Source organism: Centroberyx gerrardi, chromosome 11 (genome assembly GCF_048128805.1).
Source record: "Centroberyx gerrardi isolate f3 chromosome 11, fCenGer3.hap1.cur.20231027, whole genome shotgun sequence".
NCBI classification, from domain to species: Eukaryota; Metazoa; Chordata; class Actinopteri; order Beryciformes; family Berycidae; genus Centroberyx; species Centroberyx gerrardi.
Window position 1 is genome coordinate 282423 of NC_136007.1, and position 24309 is coordinate 306731.

The 24309-nt window shown below is 40.9% G+C and overlaps 2 protein-coding genes and 1 long non-coding RNA gene across 4 annotated transcripts in view; 1 reads left to right on the plus strand and 2 right to left on the minus strand.

The window, feature by feature from the left end:
* ttc1 (tetratricopeptide repeat domain 1) overlaps positions 1-17987 on the minus strand; it is a 31484-nt gene extending 13497 nt beyond the window's left edge. The window contains exons 1-4 of one of the 2 annotated variants that reach the window (XM_078286647.1): positions 17893-17987; positions 15387-15482; positions 4992-5484; positions 3833-3893 (exon numbers count right to left, since the gene is read on the minus strand). In XM_078286647.1, coding sequence (XP_078142773.1) covers positions 3833-3893; positions 4992-5484; positions 15387-15475 — 643 coding nt within the window. In that variant the 5' untranslated portion in view covers positions 15476-15482; positions 17893-17987. Of the gene's footprint in view, positions 1-3832; positions 3894-4991; positions 5485-15386; positions 15483-15695; positions 15992-17892 lie in introns of those variants that run through there. The other variant, XM_078286646.1, reaches the window with a different exon arrangement.
* pfdn1 (prefoldin subunit 1) overlaps positions 1-24309 on the minus strand; it is a 326057-nt gene that overhangs the window by 227724 nt on the left and 74024 nt on the right. The gene's annotated exons all lie outside the window — the stretch shown is intronic.
* LOC144541752 (uncharacterized) lies at positions 19818-21009 on the plus strand. Its single transcript, XR_013506846.1, has 3 exons — positions 19818-19930; positions 20425-20490; positions 20772-21009. It is a non-coding gene; the product is annotated as an uncharacterized LOC144541752 (long non-coding RNA).

The window sequence follows — 24309 nt, forward strand, 5'->3', positions numbered from 1 at the left end:
GATTAGAGGGTAGATCTCGATTCACCTCTGTCTTCACTCCAATATGTGATAACCCTGATTTCTTACCGGGAATGACAGACAATGGTTTCCGGGTTTGGACAACTAAAGGGCTCTCTAATCTGTATGACTTACTGGAGGGATCCACTTTGATGTCTTTTAGTCAATTAACTGAAAAATACAATATTCAAAAACAGGACTTTTCCGTTACTTACAGATAAGGGATTTTGTTAAGAGGGACACTACAATCCTTGACAACCAAAATGTCTCTCACTCTGAGAGGCAGCTTTTCTTACCACAGTTGGGCAACTCCATAAGCTCTTTCTACAGCGTGCTCAAAGGGTATGACACTACAAGCACTTTTCACCTAAAGGAAACATGGGAAAGAGAACTCAACGTAGAGATTACGGTTGATGAATGGAATGAAGCTTGGGAGAGTGCAAAAACCTTGAGTGTCTGTAACAGAGTAAAAGCAATTCAACTCAAGATTTTACACAGAGCCCACATACCGTATTTCCTCTAATAGTGGCCCGGGCCTTTATTTACCTCAACTGCAGAGGGTACCAGGCCTTTATTGGAAGCAGGCTTATATTAGAGACAGGCCTTTATTTCTAATTCCCTCTGTTTGATAAGTATATTTGCTCATATTTTAGTACGAAGCCTCCTTGTTTTCTGATCTGCTTCTGTTGGGGTACGTTAGGTAGAAGTTTTTTTGTTACTGCGATGCATTACGATAATTACGGTAATCGACGACGGCACGCTCCAGAGACTTCCGCCGGCCGAGCCGTCTTGTGGCACTTGTACGTTACTACAAACTACAGTTACAAACAGGCAGGAGTTTACCGGTATCCACCGTTGTTTGCATGTAAACTGAAGCTAACTGAAGCTAACTGAACCTGGGCACCGATGTGTTCCCGGTGATCCGGCCGAGATTTCGGCGGGGGTCCGGGGCTCGGATCGGGAGGATCGATGCGGGCCGTGGGCGCGGTGGAGAGGACAGCGGCGGAGAGAGGAGACGGACACGGTGCAGCCATATACTAGGTTTTGACCTAGTCTTGTTTCCTTTGTTTTTTCCCCCGGCCTGTATTTGAGACCGGCCTTTATTTGTTTGTGTCGACGACGGCCCCGGCCATTATTTTAATTGACTACAGGCCACTATTAGAGGAAATACGGTATCCCCCTCCCAACGCCATAAGTTTAACATTGACTCCTCCTCCCAATGTCCCAAGCGTAAAATAGAGACAGGTAGTCTCACCCATTGCCTGTGGTCTTGCAGGAAAATACAGCAATTCTGGTAGATTATAGGGCGGGAAATTAATAAGATCCTATCTATTACTATAGAGTGTGATCCACTATGCATGTTACTTGGGATACCAAATGGCTTTATTACTGATAAATATAAAGGGAAACTCTACAAAATGCTAACATTCTGTGCAAGAAAATGCATTCTTTTGAACTGGACATCAGACAAAGTTCCATCTAAAACATATTGGCATAAGGTCATACTTGAATATGTATCATTTGACTATTTGACATGCATGTTACATCGCAAAGACAATGTATTTCATAGAACATGGGAGCCTTTTATGTCATATATTGGTTTAGATATCTCTGCTATTCTTACAAGAGGGTTTATGTAGTATGGACCTGTGTGATACCTGCTATTTAGCTATTTATTATTTTTATTTTATGTAATTCCTGAGTCACTTGCCTGTTTGAATGTGTGAGTCTTTGAGCTGAGATGTTTTGTTTTGTTTTGATTTTCTCCCTCTTTTAATTGTTTTTGTTGATGTGTGTTGCTTTGACGCAGTCATAATGTTTTCTGAATCAAAAATCAATAAACATATTTATAAAAAAAAAAGTCAATTAGAGACGAGAAAGCTTTGCTAAGTGGATTAGTTTTACTATTTAGATTAGTGTTTCTCAACGGGGGCATCGGGGGGACGCTGGAAGCAATATTTTTGAAAGGGGGGCGTTGAGGTGTTCTTGGGGGGCGTTTGTTTAAGGCGAGTTTACACCAAAGATTCACGACGAGACGAGTTGAAACTTACAACTACTTGCAAAAGAATGTGGTCTGCAGCATTGTAAAACCTGCCAGTTTACACCAGTGAGACGAGACGAGACGGTGTATCGTTTCCATACTCTTTACTTCAGTGTTTCTGTCAGCTTTCTGTAGCGCAGCTTCATGCTGCCTTCACGGGAACAGGACGTCAGAGTATCATCTATAAAATTTCACCAACATGGCGTTTACTGTGTCAACTCAGGAAAATGGACGCTCTCTTCCTTGGTATTCCCCGTGGAGGAAATTAATAGTTTCTTCCTCTTGAAAGCATTCTTTTCTCTGGAGGATAACGCCGTGTTATCGCCATGGTTACAAATTTACAAGAGGGATATTCCGCTGTCGGACTTCCCGTGAAAGCAACTTAGCGTCTAGCATCCAGACACACACTATAACACTACTTGAGCCAGCTTGATTCCAGCTGAGACGGGGGAGTTTACACCGCTGCAACTTTTCTCTGCAGTGTTTCGTCTAGTCGTGAACTTTAAAGTCTTCATTAACCCTCTACACCCCATAGCGCCTGAGAGCGCCCGTTCTATATTTCACTATAGCGCCCAAGAGCTCCCGTCATTTTTAAATCGTTTAAAATTTACCAAAAACTGAAAATCAAGTTATCAGCTTTGTTTTATATATACTTCAAGTTGTCATCGATGAACCGGAACCGGAAAATACTGTATATCTGGTGACACTGAGACGTTTGATTTTCCCCGGGTTTAGTCGTCCTCCACCGGTAAAAATGTCTTCGCCGGCTAAGCGTCACGCTTTTAAAACCTTCTGGAAGCTGTCAGATTGTGCTGTGAGACAGAACCTGACCCGCCGTATGTAGTGGAAAGTTACAAAGACGTTGTGAGTCGAAGTCTTTTGATGGAAATCGCTTGTTCTTGCTCGATAAAACAAGACACAAGATCACCTTCACTAAACAGCGGGACCCGCCTGCTCTCACCGCCGGAGACGGATGCTGTTTTCCGGGAGGCGGAGCGCCAAAGAGTCGGTAGGAGGACCGGCCGGGTCGCCACGACTTTTATCCATATAAGTTTGGCGACTATTACTGTCTGATCTTATTACTGTGTGGGCTGAAGCGCTGGAGGTTTTGTATGTATTCTGAAAGCTTATCGTTAGCCAAGATAGGAAGGATCTGTTTTGTTGTCATACTGTGAATGTTGACACTGAAGTGAGGAGACGCCCTGAATCACCTTGCCATGTAGGGTTAGTATTGTATTTGGTGCCAAATTAAAGGGAAAGTTGTGTTTTTTTAAATGGAAAAACTTAGAAAAAATTTGACCATATGGCCTTAGTGTGGTACATTCCAAAAAAAAAAAATATGGCAGTTATATCACACTTGATACCATCTTTTTAAAGAAGAATTTAAAAATGTAAATGACAGTTGTCAGGGCATAAAACCAATGATCTGTTGATCTTCACAAATCAAGACTCAATAGTCTAACAATGGCATAGCCGTCAGTGCTGAAAAAAAAAAGTTTAAATCGAAAATCAAATCGTCACCTTAAAATCGAAAGTCAAATTGAATCGTGGATTTGGAGGTTTGGGGCCCCCCTAGTAAATATATAGTATGCATGTTGTATGTATGTAGTAAATATGTAGTATGTATGTGGTATATATGTAGTATGTTGAATGCATTTAGTAAATATGTAGTATGTAGTATGTATGTAGGTAGTATATATGTAGTATGTTGAATGCATTTAGTAAATATGTAGTATGTAGTAAATATGTAGTATGTATGTAATAAATATGTAGTATACATAAACACAAACTCACCTCCAGCTTTGAACTGACTGTTGCCTTCCTCCTTCAGAGCCAAACTCTCCTGCCTGCGACTCTAAGAGATACACAGAGACGTGACGATTACACACACGACAGTCGAGTTGTTAGAGTCACATGACAGTCGAGTCGTTGGAGTCACGTAACAGTTGAGTCAATAGAGTCACATGAGAGAGAGTCATTAGTCACGTGAGAGTCGTTAAGAGTCACATGAGAGTCGTTAGTAACATGACAGGCAAGTCATTAGAGCCACATGACAGAGTCGTTAGTCACATGACAGTCGTTAGTCACTTAGCAGTCGAGTCGTTAGTCAGATGACAGAGTAACATGACAGAGTTGTTACGAGTCACATGAGTCTAGTCATTAGTCACATGACAGAGTTGTTAGTCACATGACAGAGTCGTTAGTCACATGACAGTCTAGTCATTAGTCACATGACAGAGTCGTTAGTCACATGACAGAGCCATTAGAGTCACTTAACAGTTAAGTCGTTGGAGTCAGATGACAGTTGATTCATAAGAGTAACATGACAGAGTCGTTATGAGTCACGACAGTTGAGTCATTACAGTAACATGACAGAGTCGTTATGAGTCACGACAGTTGAGTAATTACAGTAACATGACAGTTGTTACGAGTCACGACAGTTGAGTCATTACAGTAACATGACAGAGTCGTTACGAGTCACGACAGTTGAGTCATTACAGTAACATGACAGAGTCGTTATGAGTCACGACAGTTGAGTCATTACAGTAACATGACAGAGTCGTTACGAGTCACGACAGTTGAGTCATTACAGTAACATGACAGAGTCGTTATGAGTCACGACAGTTGAGTCATTACAGTAACATGACAGTTGTTATGAGTCACGACAGTTGAGTCATTACAGTAACATGACAGAGTCGTTACGAGTCACGACAGTTGAGTCATTACAGTAACATGACAGAGTCGTTAGAGTCACATAACAGAGAGTCATTAGAGTCACTTAACAGTCAAGTCGTTAAGAGTCCCATGACAGTACTGCAGTACTACTGATACTACCCAGTACAGTACTGCAGTACTACTGATACTACCCAGTACAGTACTGCAGTACTATGGATACTACCCAGTACCTTGATATGTTACTGCTTTGGGTTAGGGTTAGGGTTCACCTCCTCACCTCCTTCTCCTCCTCCGTCAGCTCCTTCTCCACCTCCCTCAGGTAGTCATCATCAAACTCTGGAGCTCGGTTCTCCTCCTCTTTCATCTCTGCATCTGAATCCATCCCTCCATCCTCCAGCCTGTCCCACTGCGCCTCCTCCTGTCCACCTCCTCCACCTTCTCCTCCACCTCCTCCCATCTCAGTGTTCTCCTCTCCTCTCCCTCTGTCAGTCCGTCTATCTGTCTTTATGTGAAGGTTGTTGTCTTTTGACACTCCTACTTCCTGTTGGGTTTCCTCCTCCTTCTCCTCTTCTGCTCCTTTCCTCCTCTCCTCCCTCTGGTGGTCTGGAGCCTCCAGTGTCTCCTGGCAGTCATAGAAGTTGTCCTGCTCCTCCTCCTTCTGCTCCTGCTCCTCCTCCTCCTTCTGTTCCTCCTCCTGCTCCTCCTGGCCGCTGGGTGTTGCAGCTGCACTGCTGCTCCTCTGGTCGTCTCGTTGGACGTTCATATCAAGGCTGCATGACAAAATAAAAATGACAAAGTTAATAATAATAATGATAATGTGAAGAAGAAGCAGAAGAAGAAGAGAAAGCAACAGAAGGAGCAGCAGCAGCTTGAATTCCTGGTACAAAGTTATGAAGCTGCTTGTTGTCCAGTTAATAACTGTAGCAATGTCACATGTGACAAAGGTGCCAGGCCGGATTCGAACACAGGATGTCGTGTTGACATGCAACGCTCCTTATCTGACTGAGCCACCAATGACATCATCAGGCTGAATGCCACATAGCGCCGGTCACAAACTGACTAAATTGTCTGTGCTAAATAATAAACATATAATATAGATAAACGTAATTGTCAGTGTAATGTTCCTATAAAGCTTGCAAAATTCAATAATAGTTACCCTTTCTCATTCCCTAGGTTACCAGAAGAATGAAGCAGCTTCAGGATCCACCTACATGCATGTGGATCATCCTGGTCTGCAGCCTGTATGTTTGAATGTGTTCTCACTACAGAATGTAATGAACATTTATAAAGCAGACTATGGGCCCTTACAGCTTAGAGGTATAGAGCAGTAAGTGTCTTTCATGCATTCTGTGCATGCATTGATTTGAACATGTGACTTTGGATAATACTGTACATGACAATAAATTTGAGTAAAATAACTGTGTTGTTATACTTTATTACACATCCATGTAGAAAAAACTTTAGCACACCTAAAAGTCTTTTAGTGACAGGGACATAGGACAAAAGTTACTGAATAAGTAATATAATCCCACACACTGTCTACACTTGCATGGTGCTTTATTACATTTCAGTCATTGAAATGTAATAAAGCACCATATAAGTGTAGACAGTGTGTGTGGGATTATATACGTTTTTCCCTTTACACACCCATGTAAATTAAATGTGAAACCAATAAGTAACCACAACACTGACTGTTCATACAGAATACAATTATTTTATTTTAGAAAAGGCATAAAAAAGGCACATGTAAAAACATAACACTGCTTATGCAGGACCATAATGGGCTGCTGTTATGTTACAAAATCTACATCTGTGAGTTTACACAGGGGAGTGTTCCACTGTAGCATTACTGCAGTGTAGTAAAGCAGTGCAGTATCAATCACCAAAATGATTTATAATTTGATGTTTTTAGTTATCTGTTATGTATTCGTGGAAAACAACCAACTACAACCTGACCTCATGCCAGATAACTAAAACAACAAAAGAAGAGACTAAGTATTCAAATGAAATATACTGACAGTATGTGTACCTTCCTCTCAGTGTCTAGCCTACAGATCCTTTGTCAGCTAGTGCCGGGGCTTTCTAGGTCTCAGGATCAGAGTAGTGATACCAGTGTGTGTGTGGTGCTGTGCAGCTGTGAGCTCCCTGATGCTGCCAGCTGTGTCGGGTTCAGACTGCCTCTTGATTGAACCGAGACACGTGGCTGCAATGACGTCCTCCTTGGCTGGCCTGTAAGACCGGGCGCCCGGGTCTTCTGGGATGGGGATCTTCAAAACCTGGCTCACATAAGGTGCAGGGTCCTGGAAGACTTGATCAAAGATGAGGTCCTTCAACTCATCGACGTAATCTGTGGAGTAACAGAAACACAGAAGTCATCAGTTGTTCCATTACAAAAGAATATACATTGCATACTAGTGTGGCCTGACACTGGCAAGTAGCAAAATGTGCAATTTTGATTCCTAAATTATTTTATACTATAGTTTATACTTTGTTATAGCATTTGTATATTTATTTAATGACTGTCTGAGATGTGCTGGCCTCGTAGCAGGGAATAGCAATGTTTAATGCAACCAATTATCTCAAATATTTTTTAGGATATTGCATCATGAGTAATACCTACGCCTTACAATATACTACAATCCAGTAACATTACCACAAACTACAGCCTGAATAATTACTATGTAGTTGATTCTAAACACAGTCTCAAGAGAAATAGGACATTACAACCTCGAGAAAGGTAGCATTTATTGTAGTCTCGTTGTTCAGGTTTTCTAGTTATTTTTTGCCACAACCCCAGCTGATTACAAGACTAGAGTTACCAGACTAGATGCAAAGACAGAACATGAAATGTTACATGTCATCAACCAGTAACTTCCTTCCATTCATTTGGTGTTAGAAGTGAAATGTTTGCGGTGACCAGAGTCCCCGATAAACAAAGTACTGTTCGAGTTTTGCCACATTACAGGTGCGGCTGTCTAGTAAGATGTGTCCGCAAAGTGAGCCAGAGGAGCTAACCTTAGCTAACGCTAACACTAGATTAGCACGCCACTAACGGCACTAGCCCCTAACCTCGATCATAGTAAGTTTGTCCTTTCGGGACCTGGTTAACTAGACGACTGTTAACTGTTGTCATTGTGGCCAACAGGCTTCCTCGTATTCACAGGCCCGCATCAAACTCCGTCTCATGGACTGGAGCTAAATCACTACCCGATGCTAATCGGACTGAAATACCATAAACTACCGTATCCATTTCTCATTCTCAAGCTACATTAGCGGACACATCTCTCCAGACAAGGCAACTGATTTAGCAACAAAGCACCACAGACTGTATTAAAAAATAAACATGAAAACAATGTTGTAAACAAGCAAATGGAACATAACTTTACACACGTTAGCAAAGCGGGACATGTTGTCAAGCCCAGCTGACTGTACCCAACTGTAAATATTATCACAAAGTGGCGACACTTACCGATTGCACATTTGCTGTTGGGCCACATCCAGTTGAGATAAATCCATCTTTCAGGAGCAGTTTTGATGTAAATCCTGCTTTATATTGACACTTGTTTACGAAGCCGAGGTAAAGCGGTTAGCACAAACATGCACATTTGGACTAAGTTTACTGTAGTCAGAACGTTATTGTAAAAACAATCTTTTTATCTTCCGATGCTGGGAGGCAATGTAGAGCTTTGTGTTCATCCTTGAAGCCAACAACGGAACATTTAGCATGTTTTGCTCTTGCTTTTGATATCTTCTAAGCTGTATGTAGCGAAGTAAAACAATGGCGGCCGAAAGCGCACAGAGGAGCAGAGGGGAGTGGGAGTGGTTATCCAGCTTGGAGGTCGGCGTATGCAAATTGCTCCCCTTGGGACGTCACAAGGGGAGCCAAATCAAAACGGCTTGTAGAAGCACATGTTTTCCCAGGAAGGAGGCTGGGGCAACAATGCAGAGGCATTCACTTCTCACATTATGTGGGTTGTTAGGTTGAAGGATGACTAAAGTATATGTGTATGGGCAAGGAAAAACGTGTTTTTCATAATATGGGACCTTTAAATGTAATTGACCACTCGACCCTATACAATCGACCAGCGTTAGTAATATCACTTGACGCAGAAAAAGCGTTTGATAGAGTCGAGTGGTCATATTTATTCTCTGTCTTGGAGAAATTCAATTTTGGTGATAGATGTATCAGGTGGATCAAGTCTATGTACAGCAATCCACAAGCTCAAATATGTGTAAACGGCACTCTCTCTGAAAAGTTTGGCTTATATAGAGGCTGCTGGCAGGGGTGCCCATTATCCCCGTTCTTATTTAATTTGGCGGTTGAACCCCTTGCAGAGGCCATACGGATCAGTAGAGAGATTTCCGGAATTGATATTGGGAAAACAGAACAGAATCTCATTGTATGCTGATGATATTATCCTGTACCTGACCAACCCAGAGAGATCAATCCCAGCAGTGCTAGATCTTATCAACAAATTTGGAAGGATATCAGGCTACAAAATTAACTTAGCGAAATCCAATGCCTGCTTACTGAACTCGTCAATTTCTAGCAAACTCAAGAGCATTTCTCCCTTCACCTGGGCACAGAGCAGATTTAAGTATCTGGGGGTGAATGTGTCTCCTAAACTTAAGGATTTGTTTCGTATAAACTACGCCCCACTACTCAAAAAGATCAAGGAAGAATTAGAACATTGGAATCTGCTTCCCATCTAATTTCTCGGACGAATTAACGTAATTAAAATGAATGTATTGCCGCGATTTAGCTATCTATTTCAGTCACTGCCCTGTTATTTAGATAAAGCATTTTTTAAATGCATAAACCAAGTGATAAGATCCTTTATTTGGAAGAACTCCTCACCCAGAATAGCTCTTAAAACTTTAACTAAATCTAAAGAGAAAGGTGGACTGGGACTCCCAGACTTTCAGTTGTACTACTGGGCCGCCCAGACAAAGGGCCTGATTAGTTGGGTACAAAAACGCAGAACTGCTCATTGGACAGATATTGAAGAAGAGCTTTGCTTTCCTACTCCTCTGACCTCTCTACCATTTATTAATAACATAAATGCACTACACCAGAGGTGGGACCAAGTCATTGTTTTGCAAGTCACAAGTAAGTCTCAAGTCTTTGCACTCAAGTCCCAAGTCAAGTCCCAAGTCAAGACAGGCAAGTCCCGAGTCAAGTCCCAAGTCAAGACTGACAAGTCCCAAGTCAAGTCCCAAGTCCTAAACTTTGAGTTTCGAGTCCTAAACAAGTCATAATGCGCTCTTCACCAAATGTAATGCCGTTTTAACAACAGAGTAATAATATATTAAATTTACACAAATCATGAATGCTTTTTTAGAAGCCGATTTGTCATCTCGTTTCGGGTGAACATCAAAGTACGAGTCGGGGAGGGAACCCGCAACAGTCTCGTCTGTTTAAACAGATCATTGCTGTACAATGGCCGACACGGAGCCTGTGTTATGGGGGGGGGGGGAGGGATAGCTGTAACGTTAGCTAAGCATTGGCTAAGCATTGGCTCGCTAATTACGTTAATATATTAGCCTCGACTTACCGTTCTTTGTGCAGCTTCAAATGTCCAACGAAGTTGGAAGTTGTTGCATCTCCGTCTGTAATTTTCAACCCGCACGTTTTGCATACTGCAATTCGTTTTTGGTTGACCACCGCGTAGTTTTTGTACGCGAACGAAATTATCTTTGGTATCATTTTTTCTAACTGGCGCTCAGTAACGTAACATTACTTCTTCATGGTTCTCTCCTGCAACTTGATTGGATGCTGTCAGATTGGTTCAAACAAAGTGGATCTGGGAAATGAAGTGTCGACTTGCTGGGAATGAATAGCGTTAACGTTAGTTGATTCAGGAAATGAAGGGAAATGAATTGATTCGTGGCACACTTTTTAAATAACATAGTTTTTAATCTTTGGGTTTGGGGGAAGGTATCAAGTCTTTTCAAGTCAAAAGGCTCAAGTCCAAGTGAAGTCACGAGTCATTGGTGTTAAAGTCCAGGTCGAGTTGCAAGTCTTTTTTGATTTTGTCAAGTCGAGTCTAAAGTCATCAAATTTGTGACTCAAGTCTGACTTGAGTCCAAGTCATGTGACTCGAGTCCACAACTCTGCACTACACTCAATATCAAGAACCTATGTAATTCTCAATAATCTTCAGGCTTGGCAAGATGTAAAGAAGTTTTGTGGGTCTTCTGTCAGAATCTCTATGCTAGCTCCTCTATCCTCCAACCCAGACTTGCCACCCTCAACTGGAAAGTCCCTGTTCACAAAGTGGAAAGAATATGGTATACATAAGTTTCAAAACCTGTTTACTGAAGGTTCTCTGAAATCTTTTTCGGATTTAAGATCAGAGTTTGAAATTCCAAAACAGGATTTTTATAAATACCTACAAATCCGTCACCTAATTACTACTCTGGAAAGGACAGGACGACTATCTCTGGGGTTGTCAAGTATAGAGGAGATTCTGGAAAGCTCCACGTCACTGAAAGGGAAAATCTCTTTGATTTATAGTGCTCTGTTAGACCATCATTGTTCTTCCTTGACCTCACTTAAGAATGTAGATCTGGGATGTAATTTTAGTGATGACCAGTGGGACACTATGTGTCAGAATGTCTTTACTTCATTGTCTTGTAATAAAATAATTAAACAGAATTACAAATTTATGCACAGGATGTACCTTACCCCGATCCGTTTAAGTAAGATGTATCCTAACTCATCTTCCAGATATCATCGTTGTAAAATATGTACAGGGTCAATTATCCATGTTTTCTGGGAATGTAGAAAATTAAAACACTTTTGGAAAGCGGTACACAACCTGACTCTCAAGGTTTTGGAAATTCCATTGGACATTATACCTATAAGGTACATCTTTGGTACGGATCTGGACAGGACACTAGACCCCATATCTGTTAAGAGGATTGGCATAATATCATATATAGTGAAGAAATGCATCTTGCTCAACTGGAATCAACAAAGACCTCCAACATTTAATTTGTTCAAAAAAATTCTGAATGAAACATTACGACTGGAACAGCGCACTTATACTTTAAAAAATAAGGGGGATATCTTTCTGAGAACATGGGAACCCCTTATGGACCTCTGACCATCCACCTAGCCCGGTTAGATGTGCCTTGACTCACTATTATTTTATCCTACCTTTTTTTTTTTCCTGAGTTCTATTTCTCTGTACTGTAAGAATGATGAAAATGTATAAATAAATAATTGCAAAAAAAAAAAGACTGGACTACTGTAATGCGCTGTTCACTTGCCTCAGCCAAACTGCTGTGGCTCGGCTGAAGGTGATGGTGCAGAACTGATGGTGATGCTGATGGTGCAGAACACGGCGGCCAGGCTCTTAACTAAGTCTAACCGTAGGTCCCATATAACACAGATTCTTGCCTCCTTGCATTTTTAAGGCTTTGCATGGCCTGGCGCCAGCCTATATAACTGAGCTGTTGATCCCCTACAATACTGTAAGGTCGCTCAGGTCCTCCAACCAGGGTCTGCCATATTATTAGGGGTGTCACGATTCGATTTGACTTTCGATTTTAAGGTCACGATTCGATTTAAACGTTTTTTTTTCCAGCACTGACGGCTATGCCATTGTTAGACAATCGGGTCTTGATTTCTCAACAGATCATTGGTTTTATGCCCAGACAACTGTCATTTACATTTTTAAATTCTTCTTTAAAAGATGGTATCAAGTGTGATATAACTGCCATATTTTTTTTTTTTTGGAATGTACCACACTAAGGCCATATGGTCAAATTTTTTCAAAGTTTTTCCATTTAAAAAAACACAACTTTCCCTTTAATTTGGTACCAAATACAATACTAACCCTACATGGCAAGGTGATTCAGGGCGTCTCCTCACTTCAGTGTCAACATTCACAGTATGACAACAAAACAGATCCTTCCTATCTTGGCTAACGATAAGCTTTCAAAATACCTACAAAACCTCCAGCGCTTCAGCCCACACAGTAATAAGATCAGACAGTAATAGTCGCCAAACTTATATGGATAAAAGTCGTGGCGACCCGGCCGGTCCTCCTACCGACTCTTTGGCACTTCCTCCCGGAAAACAGCGTCCGTCTGCGGCGGTGAGAGCAGGCAGGTCCCGCTGTTTAGTGAAGGTGATCTTGTGTCTTGTTTTATCGAGCAAGAACAAGCGATTTCCATCAAAAGACTTCGACTCACAACGTCTTCGTAACTTTCCACTACATACGGCGGGTCAGGTTCTGTCTCACAGCACAATCTGACAGCTTCCAGAAGGTTTTAAAAGCGTGACGCTTAGCCGGCGAAGACATTTTTACCGGTGGAGGATGACTAAACCCGGGGAAAATCAAACGTCTCAGTGTCACCAGATATACAGTATTTTCCGGTTCCGGTTCATCGATGACAACTTGAAGTATATATAAAACAAAGCTGATAACTTGATTTTCAGTTTTTGGTACATTTTAAATGATTTAAAAATGACGGGAGCTCTTGGGCGCTATAGTGAAATACAGAATGGGCGCTCTCTAGCAGCTATGCTGTGTCGTCATTGAAATGTTTTTTTTTCTTCAGACAAGTAGGCACGGGTGGAGAGAAAAAAACACTGGGAGAATCGCGAACCTGCTTGTGATTTCGAAGGTCAAAATCAAACGCTTATTTAGATCAATTTTCGATTCAGAATCAAAATTGGGACGCCCCTACATATTATATATATATATATAACTATACATATTCCCTTTAGACCCAAACACCACATTCCTATCACTTAAATTTTCAGTGCAATTGATTTCTTGATGCTGACAGCGCCACCATCTGGCCGATCAGTTTCTTAGTGACAAGCTGCTGCTGATATCTGCCATTTTGCCAAATGATGCGTCTCTACCATGGGAGCAGAACAAAAAAGAAACATGTCCACATGCACCAATTGCAGCCAAAATTCATATTTTGACTAGGAGTGCACCGATCGATCGGCCACCAATCATAACTGGCCGATCAAAGCTCTCAATAGGTGATCGGTCAATCAGCATTTCAACTGCCAGATCAATAAAGCGGTCAAACATATGTTCTAAAAAGTACGAGCCAATCAGCGTCAGTCGGCAGAGCGTCAACTGATCTGTCTGGATGAAACCTGGGATCTGTTTCCACAAGCTGTTCAACACAGGACTCTAATGAGTTTTATTATTTCTGCTGTAGACAGTCTGGGTAAAAGAAAACCTGATCTACTTCCAACCAATCAGAAGACTTGTTCTTAAAGCACTGTGACTCTGGTTGTGTCGCTTCCTCCATGATGAAACCTCAAATCAGTGATCTGTTGCTCCTCCTTCTTACTTCTAACCCAACAATGCAGATACAATATTGACAAATTCTATGATGATCAATGATCAATTCTGTAAACTGAAGCTGCATAATCGATCAGCCGCTGTTTCACTTCCTGCTGAAGGCCAGTTTGGCTCTTTGTGACATCATGATGTTTTCCTCTGCCGGGAGATTTAATTGGTTCAGCAGTAACTTCCAACCGGTGAATCAGGATTTAGACATGTGGACATGTCACAGAGGGGTCAGAGGTCAGGGGGTCAGAGGTCAGGGGGTCAGTGCCATCTTGATTTATTTGTGTTTCTCTGACTCTACTACAGACTGGAACAGAGATGCCAACCTCAAATGATCAGAAAGTGCAGTAAGAGGTCTGCAAATGCAGTTTGTCACCAAAATGCGGTTTTCCCTGTGGCAGACTGACCTGACACTTTATTAATAAGCAAACTTGTTTTACAGGCATAGGCTATAAGATATGCGCATTGTTGTTTTGTTTATGCTGATGCTAAAATAAAAGAATTTAAGCAAAAATAAGCAAATATAAAAGTAAGCATTCTGCTCATTTGATGGTATTTTCCGCTGCACTGCTGCAGCTTCACTACACCGGTTGAGTTTCAGTCCGTTTGTTTCGCAAGGGTCGGATCAGATACGCAGCCATTTACTTCAAAGCAGCTGCTGTCCCGCTGCAGCACGCAGCCTGAAACGGAGCCGGATCAGAGCCGCAACTTTGGAGATATGCATGGCTTTTATTTTTGTCGGATTACACAGCGGTCTGTTGCGTATTCCAGCCATATAAAATGTATATAAATGCCAAGATTTTGCTTATTATTGTCATTTATCACCATGTCAGTTAACAAAATAGAGGATATATAAACCAACGCCACTTAAATAAATGTTGGAGACGAGGTTATCTATGGAGCCGCTGAGAAGCTTCTATCTGCCGACAGTGCAGCTACGCTCTCAAAAAACAAACCGACATAAGTAACCTATATGGTACTTAATGTTCCTCACAGTACAACTTGGGTTGTTCATGGAAAAATAAGCAAAACTAGATAAGTGTGTTCACCCATAGATAAAACGCAGATACAACACAACGAGCGGAAGTGCTGCAACACGTGCAGAGAAATGTTCTGCATGCTGCGCAGTTAGATGGTCAAGATGCAGAATTACAGAAACAGCATCAGCCACATGTCACTTTCACATTGGTGGATTTTTAAAAAAAAATTTTAAGCGTAGTAGTCCCAGTGTCGTAGTAGCGTAGTTGATCATGAAAATCGTTCAAACTACGCAAAATGCGTAGTTTGGTGTCTCTGGACTGGAACAGGCTGTGAGTCTTTCCTCTGTAAACTTCACCTGAACTCACCTGATGTTCTCTCCACCTTCATCACCTCCATCCTCCTCTTCCTCCGTCTCTCTGGGCTCCGTCTGTCTCAGCACTTCACTCTCTTCCATCTGATGTCTGCAAAATAACATTTACATGTTTTATTTATCTATTGGTATTTATTTATTAAGTTTAAATGTTTATTTATCTTAGTCCAGAGGCCTGTACTACGAAGCAGGATTTGGGGTTAGCGAGGTAACTTCAGGTTTAACCCTGGGTTTTCAGGGTTACGACGGTGGTTCACTTTTAACCGGGGTAGATCACCATGGTAACTGATGCTGCACGGCTAACCTGCTCCGGAGCAGCTTCAGTTCAGGGTATCGGATCAAAACGTATGAAAGGCCTTCTGACCAATCAGCTCTCTGGAAACAGGGAGTCACCATTCCTACAGGATCCCGATATGGACAAATATACAAATGAAAATCACAATAAAAAACTGAAAACTGTTTGGCTATTTTTGAATGAACAGACAGTAAGAAGTGCTGTTCAGGGCGACGTGTTTACAGACCAGTAGAATCACGTTGTTTTCCATGATAACTTATTATATCAGAGATATAGCTGGTAGGCTACTTAATTGACCATATTATTAATGGATTAAAGTTACTGTTGCATATATTAATTGCGCTGACTTTATTTAATTGGATTCCCGACAGTGTTTGGTTCAATGTCGGCTATTCATATTCCATTACCGCAGCCCCGAAGAACATGAGGCCGACTTTATGAATAGAAAATCTTTTTACAGCCTCAATGTGTCCACAAACTATTTTATCAATGAAAACTATGCCCACTGTGTCCTAATGACGGGGCAGTTCCTCCAGTAATCCTCTCTAGCCTTGGAAGCAGAAACAACTTTTACTTTTCGCGGTTATGTTTTGTAATGCTGACAGTTATTCATTATAAGAATTTGTTCTTCTTGAGAGAAGAACCCAATGTTAGTAGCTATCCATTTCTTTCCGATACCCATGTTGAAAATGTCAGGAGGAAATATTAGGGCTTATATCATCCTATAATTAGGTCTATTGTTTATGGCTTTTATTGTTTGATTAGCCTATTTTATTATTTTTGCCTATTTTTAGGCTATTACTTATTTTTTATAGTTTTGCGCTTATATTCTATGTCCTTTTCCCCGCTGAATCATATTACTTTTGCTGCACAACTATCTAATTTCCCCACGGGGATCAATAGTTTCATCTTATCTTATCCGAATTGTCTGATCTGGATCTGTCCATGTTGCATGTGATTGGCTATTTGTTACAAACCCCGCCTCTTTCATGTGAACGTGCTCATAGCTGACAGGTAAATCCTGGGTTGACAGAGCCAGTTGATAACCAGCTACGTGAGACCGGTTATCAGGATCACCGTGTTAGTTTAGTGAAGCTGACTCAAACATACCCTGACTTTGTTTAACTTGCTTTGTAGTACAGGCCTCTGGTTAACTAAGCAGTTTAAATGTTTATTGATCTTAGTCCAGGTTAACTAAGCAGTTTAAATGTTTACTGATCTTAGTCCAGGTTAACTAAGCAGTTTAAATGTTTACTGATCTTAGTCCAGGTTAACTAAGCAGTTTAAATGTTTACTGATCTTAGTCCAGGTTAACTAAAGCAGTTTAAATGTTTATTGATCTTAATCCAGGTTAACTAAAGCAGTTTAAATGTTTACTGATCTTAGTCCAGGTTAACTAAAGCAGTTTAAATGTTTACTGATCTTAGTCCAGGTTAACTAAGCAGTTTAAATGTTTATTGATCTTAGTCCAGGTTAACTAAGCAGTTTAAATGTTTATTGATCTTAGTCCAGGTTAACTGAAGCAGTTTAAATGTTTATTGATCTTAGTCCAGGTTAACTGAAGCAGTTTAAATGTTTATCTTAGTCCAGGTTAACTGAAGCAGTTTAAATGTTTATTGATCTTAGTCCAGGTTAACTGAAGCAGTTTAAATGTTTATCTTAGTCCAGGTTAACTAAAGCAGTTTAAATGTTTATTGATCTTAGTCCAGGTTAGCTAAAGCAGTTTAAATGTTTATCTTAGTCCAGGTTAACTGAAGCAGTTTAAATGTTTATTGATCTTAGTCCAGGTTAGCTAAAGCAGTTTAAATGTTTATCTTAGTCCAGGTTAGCTAAAGCAGTTTAAATGTTTATCTTAGTCCAGGTTAACTGAAGCAGTTTAAATGTTTATTGATCTTAGTCCAGGTTAGCTAAAGCAGTTTAAATGTTTATCTTAGTCCAGGTTAGCTAAAGCAGTTTAAATGTTTATTTATCTTAGTCCAGGTTAACGAAGCAGTTTAAATGTTTATTGATCTTAGTCCAGGTTAGCTAAAGCAGTTTAACGTTACATGTTTATTTCAGCTGTAACCCGTTAGCTAGCTCAGACTGTGATAACACACTCCAACATGTTGTCAACATGTTATTGACGCATCAATCAGTTTAATATAATAAACTGAAATGTTTTCTGAAGGTAAAGTTATAAAGACGAGTTTCTCTGGTCTGTTCCTACCTGTTCTCTGCCGCTTGCTAGCGTTAGCTTCTCTGCTAACGTTAGCTTCCCTGATGACGTTTCCGCTCTCCAGATCGCTTCCGGACAGATGGCCAATCAGATGCTTTGACGTCATTTTAAGAAATGGCGTCTTAAAGGGCCAAGACACACAAAATTCACTGGAATGTTTCCGTCGGGAAATGTTGAAGCTTTTATTATAGAAACAATCTCGACAGAGTTTCTATATTTTCTTCAAATCATTCAACCGGCTTCAGTTTTAAACATTTAACAAGAAACACATTTATTACAAAAGAAACGAAGAGTTTGTTGCTGTAGTTAAAGTGAGGAGTCTCAGATATTGACTCATGACGTTAATGTAATATATTTCTGTCCAAATTAAACAAAATAATTGAAACTAATTATTAAAATGAATCAGATTTACTCTTTCCCTGGTTGTTGTTTTGATTAAATAAAGTAACACATTACTGTTGGCTTTGTTTTTTCCTACCAAACGTTTTTTATTTACGCTTCAAGTTTTTTTTTAGCATCAAAGAAATCAGAAGAAAGAGAAGAGACAGAAAAGGTACGAAGGCAAAAAGTTTACTGATTGTTACAGATATAGTTCAGATCGCTTCAGTCAATAACAAACTGGGTTTCCATGACGATTCCATGAAAACCAACCGGCCTCCCTGTTGATTGTTGTCAGACGTGTTGCTATGTACAAGAGAGCAACTTTAGCGGCTTGACACCAGGTTACCGCCGGTTACCAAGGAGACGCTGCCATGATGGAGGAACAGCAACAACAGAGCAGACGGCAACCAGCTGGCGGCTAACTGAAGCAACGACAGACGGCAACCAGCTGACCGCTAACTGAAGCAACGACAGACGGCAACCAGCTGACCGCTAACTGAAGCAACGACAGAAGGCAACCAGCTGGCGGCTAACTGAAGCAACGACAGAAGGCAACCAGCTGACCGCTAACTGAAGCAACGACAGACGGCAACCAGCTGGCGGCTAACTGAAGCAACGACAGACAGCAACCAGCTGACCGCTAACTGAAGCAACGACAGACGGCAACCAGCTGGCGGCTAATTGAAGCAACGACAGACGGCAACCAGCTGGCGGCTAATTGAAGCAACGACAGACGGCAACCAGCTGACCGCTAACTGAAGCAACGACAGAGGGCAACCCTGCCACGGTTCAACATGGCCGACGTTTCTCTGGTCGACTGTAACTCTGCAGACCAACAGATGGTTTCTGTCCATTTTTAAATTATATTTAAAATAAAATTAAAATAAAATAATATAGGCTTGTCCAGGCAGCAGCAGTCTTCTCCCTCCACTTTTAAATTATATTTAAAATAAAACAATAATAAAATAATTTCGGGAATATTTCTAAAATAGCTTAACAACAACAAAGCCTGAGGCTCTGATCTGCACTGGGATTATAGCATAGCACATGCAATCTTTATTGCATTTATCATCTTTTTGTACATAATATTTAGAATAATAATATCATGACTTTTTCTATGTTATGTTCACATATTTGCATTTTTTCAAGATCACAGATCAAAGTAAAAAAGCCCTGCAGGGGGGAAGCTGGCGGTTCATACAGGAAACAGTCTGGTAATACTGACACTGCTTCACCTTGACTTCACCTTGACTTCACCTTGACTTCACCTTGACTTCACCTTGACTTTACCTTGACTTTACCCTTAACCCCTCATTGTCTAGCAGCCGGTCGGTCAGCTGCAGACTGACGGTTCCAGTACCAGTTTTAATGGGAGAAGTGAGCAATAGATTAAAACTGTGGTTCAGGACCCAGAGCAGGTCACACAGCTGTTTCTGCTGGGGCCAGTCCAGTCCAGTCCAGTCTAGTCTAGTCTAGTCTAGTCTAGTCTAGTCTAGTCTAGTCTAGTCCAGTCCAGTTCAGTCCAGTTCAGTCCAGTTCAGTTCAGTTCAGTCCAGTCCAGTTCAATTAAATTCAATTATCTATTGTCCGTCAAGGGGAAATTTGGTTTACAGTCTGGGTATAAAAAACAAACAAACCAATGACCAGAGTCCTAGTGTGTCCAGGTACTAGTATGTTCAGAGTCCTAGTATGTTTTGAGTCCTAGTATGTTCAGGTACTAGTATGTTCAAGTACTAGTATGTTCAGATACTAGTATGTTCAGAGTCCTAGTATGTTCAGGTACTAGTATGTTCAGAGTCCTAGTATGTTCAGAGTCCTAGTATGTTCAGGTACTAGTATGTTCAGAGTCCTAGTATGTTTTGAGTCCTAGTATGTTCAGGTACTAGTATGTTCAAGTACTAGTATGTTCAGAGTCCTAGTATGTTCAGAGTCCTAGTATGTTCAGGTACTAGTATGTTCAGAGTCCTAGTATGTTCAGGTACTAGTATGTTCAGGTACTAGTATGTTCAGAGTCCTAGTATGTTCAGGTACTAGTATGTTCAGAGTCCTAGTATGTTCAGGTACTAGTATGTTCAAGTACTAGTATGTTCAGAGTCCTAGTATGTTCAGGTACTAGTATGTTCAGAGTCCTAGTATGTCCAGGTACTAGTATGTTCAGAGTCCTAGTGTGTCCAGGTACTAGTATGTCCAGGTACTAGTATGTTCAGAGTCCTAGTGTGTCCAGGTACTAGTATGTTCAGATACTAGTATGTTCAGAGTCCTAATATGTTTTGAGTCCTAGTATGTTCAGGTACTAGTATGTTCAGAGTCCTAGTATGTCCAGGTACTAGTATGTTCAGATACTAGTATGTTCAGAGTCCTAATATGTTTTGAGTCCTAGTATGTTCAGGTACTAGTATGTTCAGAGTCCTAGTATGTTCAGGTACTAGTATGTTCAGGTGCTAGTATGTTCAGAGTCCTAGTATGTTCAGGTGCTAGTATGTTCAGAGTCCTAGTATGTTCAGGTACTAGTATGTTTTGATGAACAGGCTCCCAGCAGAATAAGTTGGGTTCATTTGGGTAATGGTTGAAAGGTGTTTTCATAGTTTGGTTGAAAGTTCTCTAGGTTTAACTGCATTATTCAATATGTTCCATCACATTTAATGGATCGATGTATTTTGTTTGGGAACCGATCAGGAAGTCGCAGGGCAATGGCTGCACGCTGCAGCAGGACAGAAGAAGAACTGTTTCCTGTCTCTCCAATGTGGTAAACATGGCTGCCAGCCTGCAGAAAACATCCGTCTTAATGAGGGATTTGTTTTGACTCCTAAAATCTAATTTTGTTTAAAGCAAATGAAAAAATTATATCGCTGGTTTCTGAGGCAAATCAACATGGCCGAGAATTTTCTAGATTTGTGTTGAAACCACTGAAAAGATTCTGTCACCCCACCAGCTGCTTCTTTCACTTGTTCCAAAAATAAGATTTAGGACTCAATATTAGCTGAAATGACCAAAGTGATCCATAAATTTTGGTGAAATGAGCACGAACTCTGAAACGCAGACTGTGTTGTGGACATGAATTATGTGAAGATTACGTTCCTACGTAACTTACAAACGTTCTTCTGTTGCCTTACGTTCCTGGATTCTGTGACGACAGCAGGAACTGGACGCAACATTTTCAAGTTTAGACAACTAAAGCAACTTTGGTTAAGGTTGGGGAAAGGCTTTGGTCCTGGATACATAAGACAAACTTTAGCTAAAAATCAAAACTTCAGGAGTTGGGAATCAAACCCGGGTCGTCGGAGTTGAAAGCAGATGTTTCCGCCCATCCGCCGCCCGGACCGCAACACCTGACCTCAAAGTCTGACTACTTCCTGCTTATATCCTTCACGTAACTCTTTCATGGTGGGAAAACATATTTGTCTCTCACGTATTTAAGACTGTGCTCATTTCACTAAATTTTCAGGAAAGCCTGGAAAAGACGAGCTGGATATTTTGTGCAGCTGACAACGAAGGAACCGAAATTAGGAAGGAGAACGCAGGAGAAGACCGAGTGTTTCCATGCAAACTAATAATCTGCTAATATTCAGGATACTAAAGTGTTCCATCTGTCGTATGTTTATTAACTAACAGACAATTCTCCAATGTTCCTCCATCATGGAGACTCAGCTGCTGCAGCAGGTTGGTGAGGAAACTGTAAAGCAATATTGGTGATTGATTGGAAGATGCATAGTCTACAGACAGTTTAATCAGAATAACACCTTAACGAGGATATGAGCCATTAATCTGATCAGTGTCCATGGAAACACTCAGTATCTCAGAGCAGAAACAGGGATACCAGAACAATCAGGTCAATAATTAATTAATCAATATTTGATCGACTGACTTCCTGCGTTTTCCTTCAAGAAACCAAAACATCCTACAGCATTTCTTTATAAATATATAATCTGCACTTAAATAAGAATAATTATTAATGTCCATTTCATTAATCATATCTCGCTGTGTCCCCTCCTCCTTCATCTGATTGGACAGCTGTCAGCCAATGGCAGCGTCTGGATTTTCTCCATCAACAACCCTTCACTGTGGCAGCACTGGAAGAGAGAGAGAGACATACAGAGAGAGAGACATACAGAGAGAGAGACAGACAGAGAGAGAGAGACAGAGAGAAAGACAGAGATATAGAGACACATACAGAGAGAGAGACAGACAGAGACATACAGAGAGAGAGACAGACAGAGAGACATACAGAGAGAGAGACAGACAGAAAGAGAGAGAGAGACAGAGAGAAAGACAGAGATATAGAGACACATACAGAGAGAGAGACAGACAGAAAGAGAGAGAGATATAGAGACACATACAGAGAGAGAGACAGACAGAGAGAGAGACATACAGAGAGAGAGAGAGACAGACAGAAAGAGAGAGAGAGACAGAGAGAAAGACAGAGAGATATAGAGACACATACAGAGAGAGAGAGAGATTAACATTGTATATTGACAGTAAATATGTGTGACACTGTAAATGGCACATTTTATATTTTACTATTTTGTTAATTTATAATATTGCATCTCAAGTTTCCTTTTCCTATATGACATCACACTGTATGACTATAGAGTCCATAACAGTCAGGCTAATAAAGCTGATTTGAATTGAATGGAACTGAAATGAGTTTAACTGAATTGAACTGAATTGAATTGGCAGAGAAAAGAGATTTAAGAAGTTTCCTTCCAGCATCTCCAGAAAAAATAAATAAGACACAGACAACAGACAACAGACAGTCCACCGGATGAAACACAGACTGAACTACAGACTGACTACAGACTGAACTACAGACTGACTACAGACTGAACTACAGACCAAACCACAGACCGAACTACAGACTGACTAAAGCCCGAACTACAGACTGACCATAGACCGAACTACAGACTGACTACAGACTGACCATAGACCGAACTACAGACTGACTTTGGACCGAACTACAGACTGACTACAGACCGAGATACAGACTGACTACAGACCGAGATACACACTGACTACATACTGCCAACAGACCGGACTACAGACAGATAAGAGACTGACTACAGATCGAGATACAGACTGACTAGACTGCCAACAGACCGGACTACAGACAGATAAGAGACCGAGATACAGACTGACTACAGACCAGACTACAGACTGATGAGAGACTGACTACAGACCGAACTACAGACTGACTACAGACTGAGATACAGACTGACTACAGACCGAGATACAGACCGACAACAGACCAGACTACAGACTGATAAGAGATTGACTACAGAACGAACTACAGACTGACTAGTCTGTATATTTAACTGGTAATTTCCCAGTATTTACTACAGACTGACTACAGACTGAGATAGAGATTGAACTAAAGACTGACTGTGTTAAGAGTCTGTTGTCCTATACTGTCAGTATGTTGTCTGTTAGTGTTTGTTGTCCTGTATTGTCAGTCTGTTGTCTGTGTTAGTCTGTCATACTGACTACAGACCGATATACAGAGCTACAGACTGACTACTGACTGAGATACACATTGACTATAGACCGACTACAGAGATAACTTTAAACCATTTTACTAACTGCATGTTTCTAACAGGAATCCAACTAAGACCAACTAACAGACTGCACATGTATTTAACTGGTGACTGGTGCTAATTTCCCAGTATTTAACTGGTGACTGGTGCTAATTTCCCAGTATTTAACTGGTGACTGGTGCTAATTTCCCAGAATTTAACTGGTAATTTCCCAGTATTTAACTGGTGACTGGTGCTAATTTCCCAGTATTTAACTGGTGACTGATGCTAATTTCCCAGAATTTAACTGGTAATTTCCCAGTATTTAACTGGTGACTGATGCTAATTTCCCAGAATTTAACTGGTAATTTCCCAGTATTTAACTGGTGACTGATGCTAATATCCCAGTATTTAACTGGTGACTGATGCTAATTTCCCAGTATTTAACTGGTAATTTCCTAGTATTTAACTAGTGACTGGTGCTAATTTCCCAGTATTTAACTGGTGACTGGTGCTAATT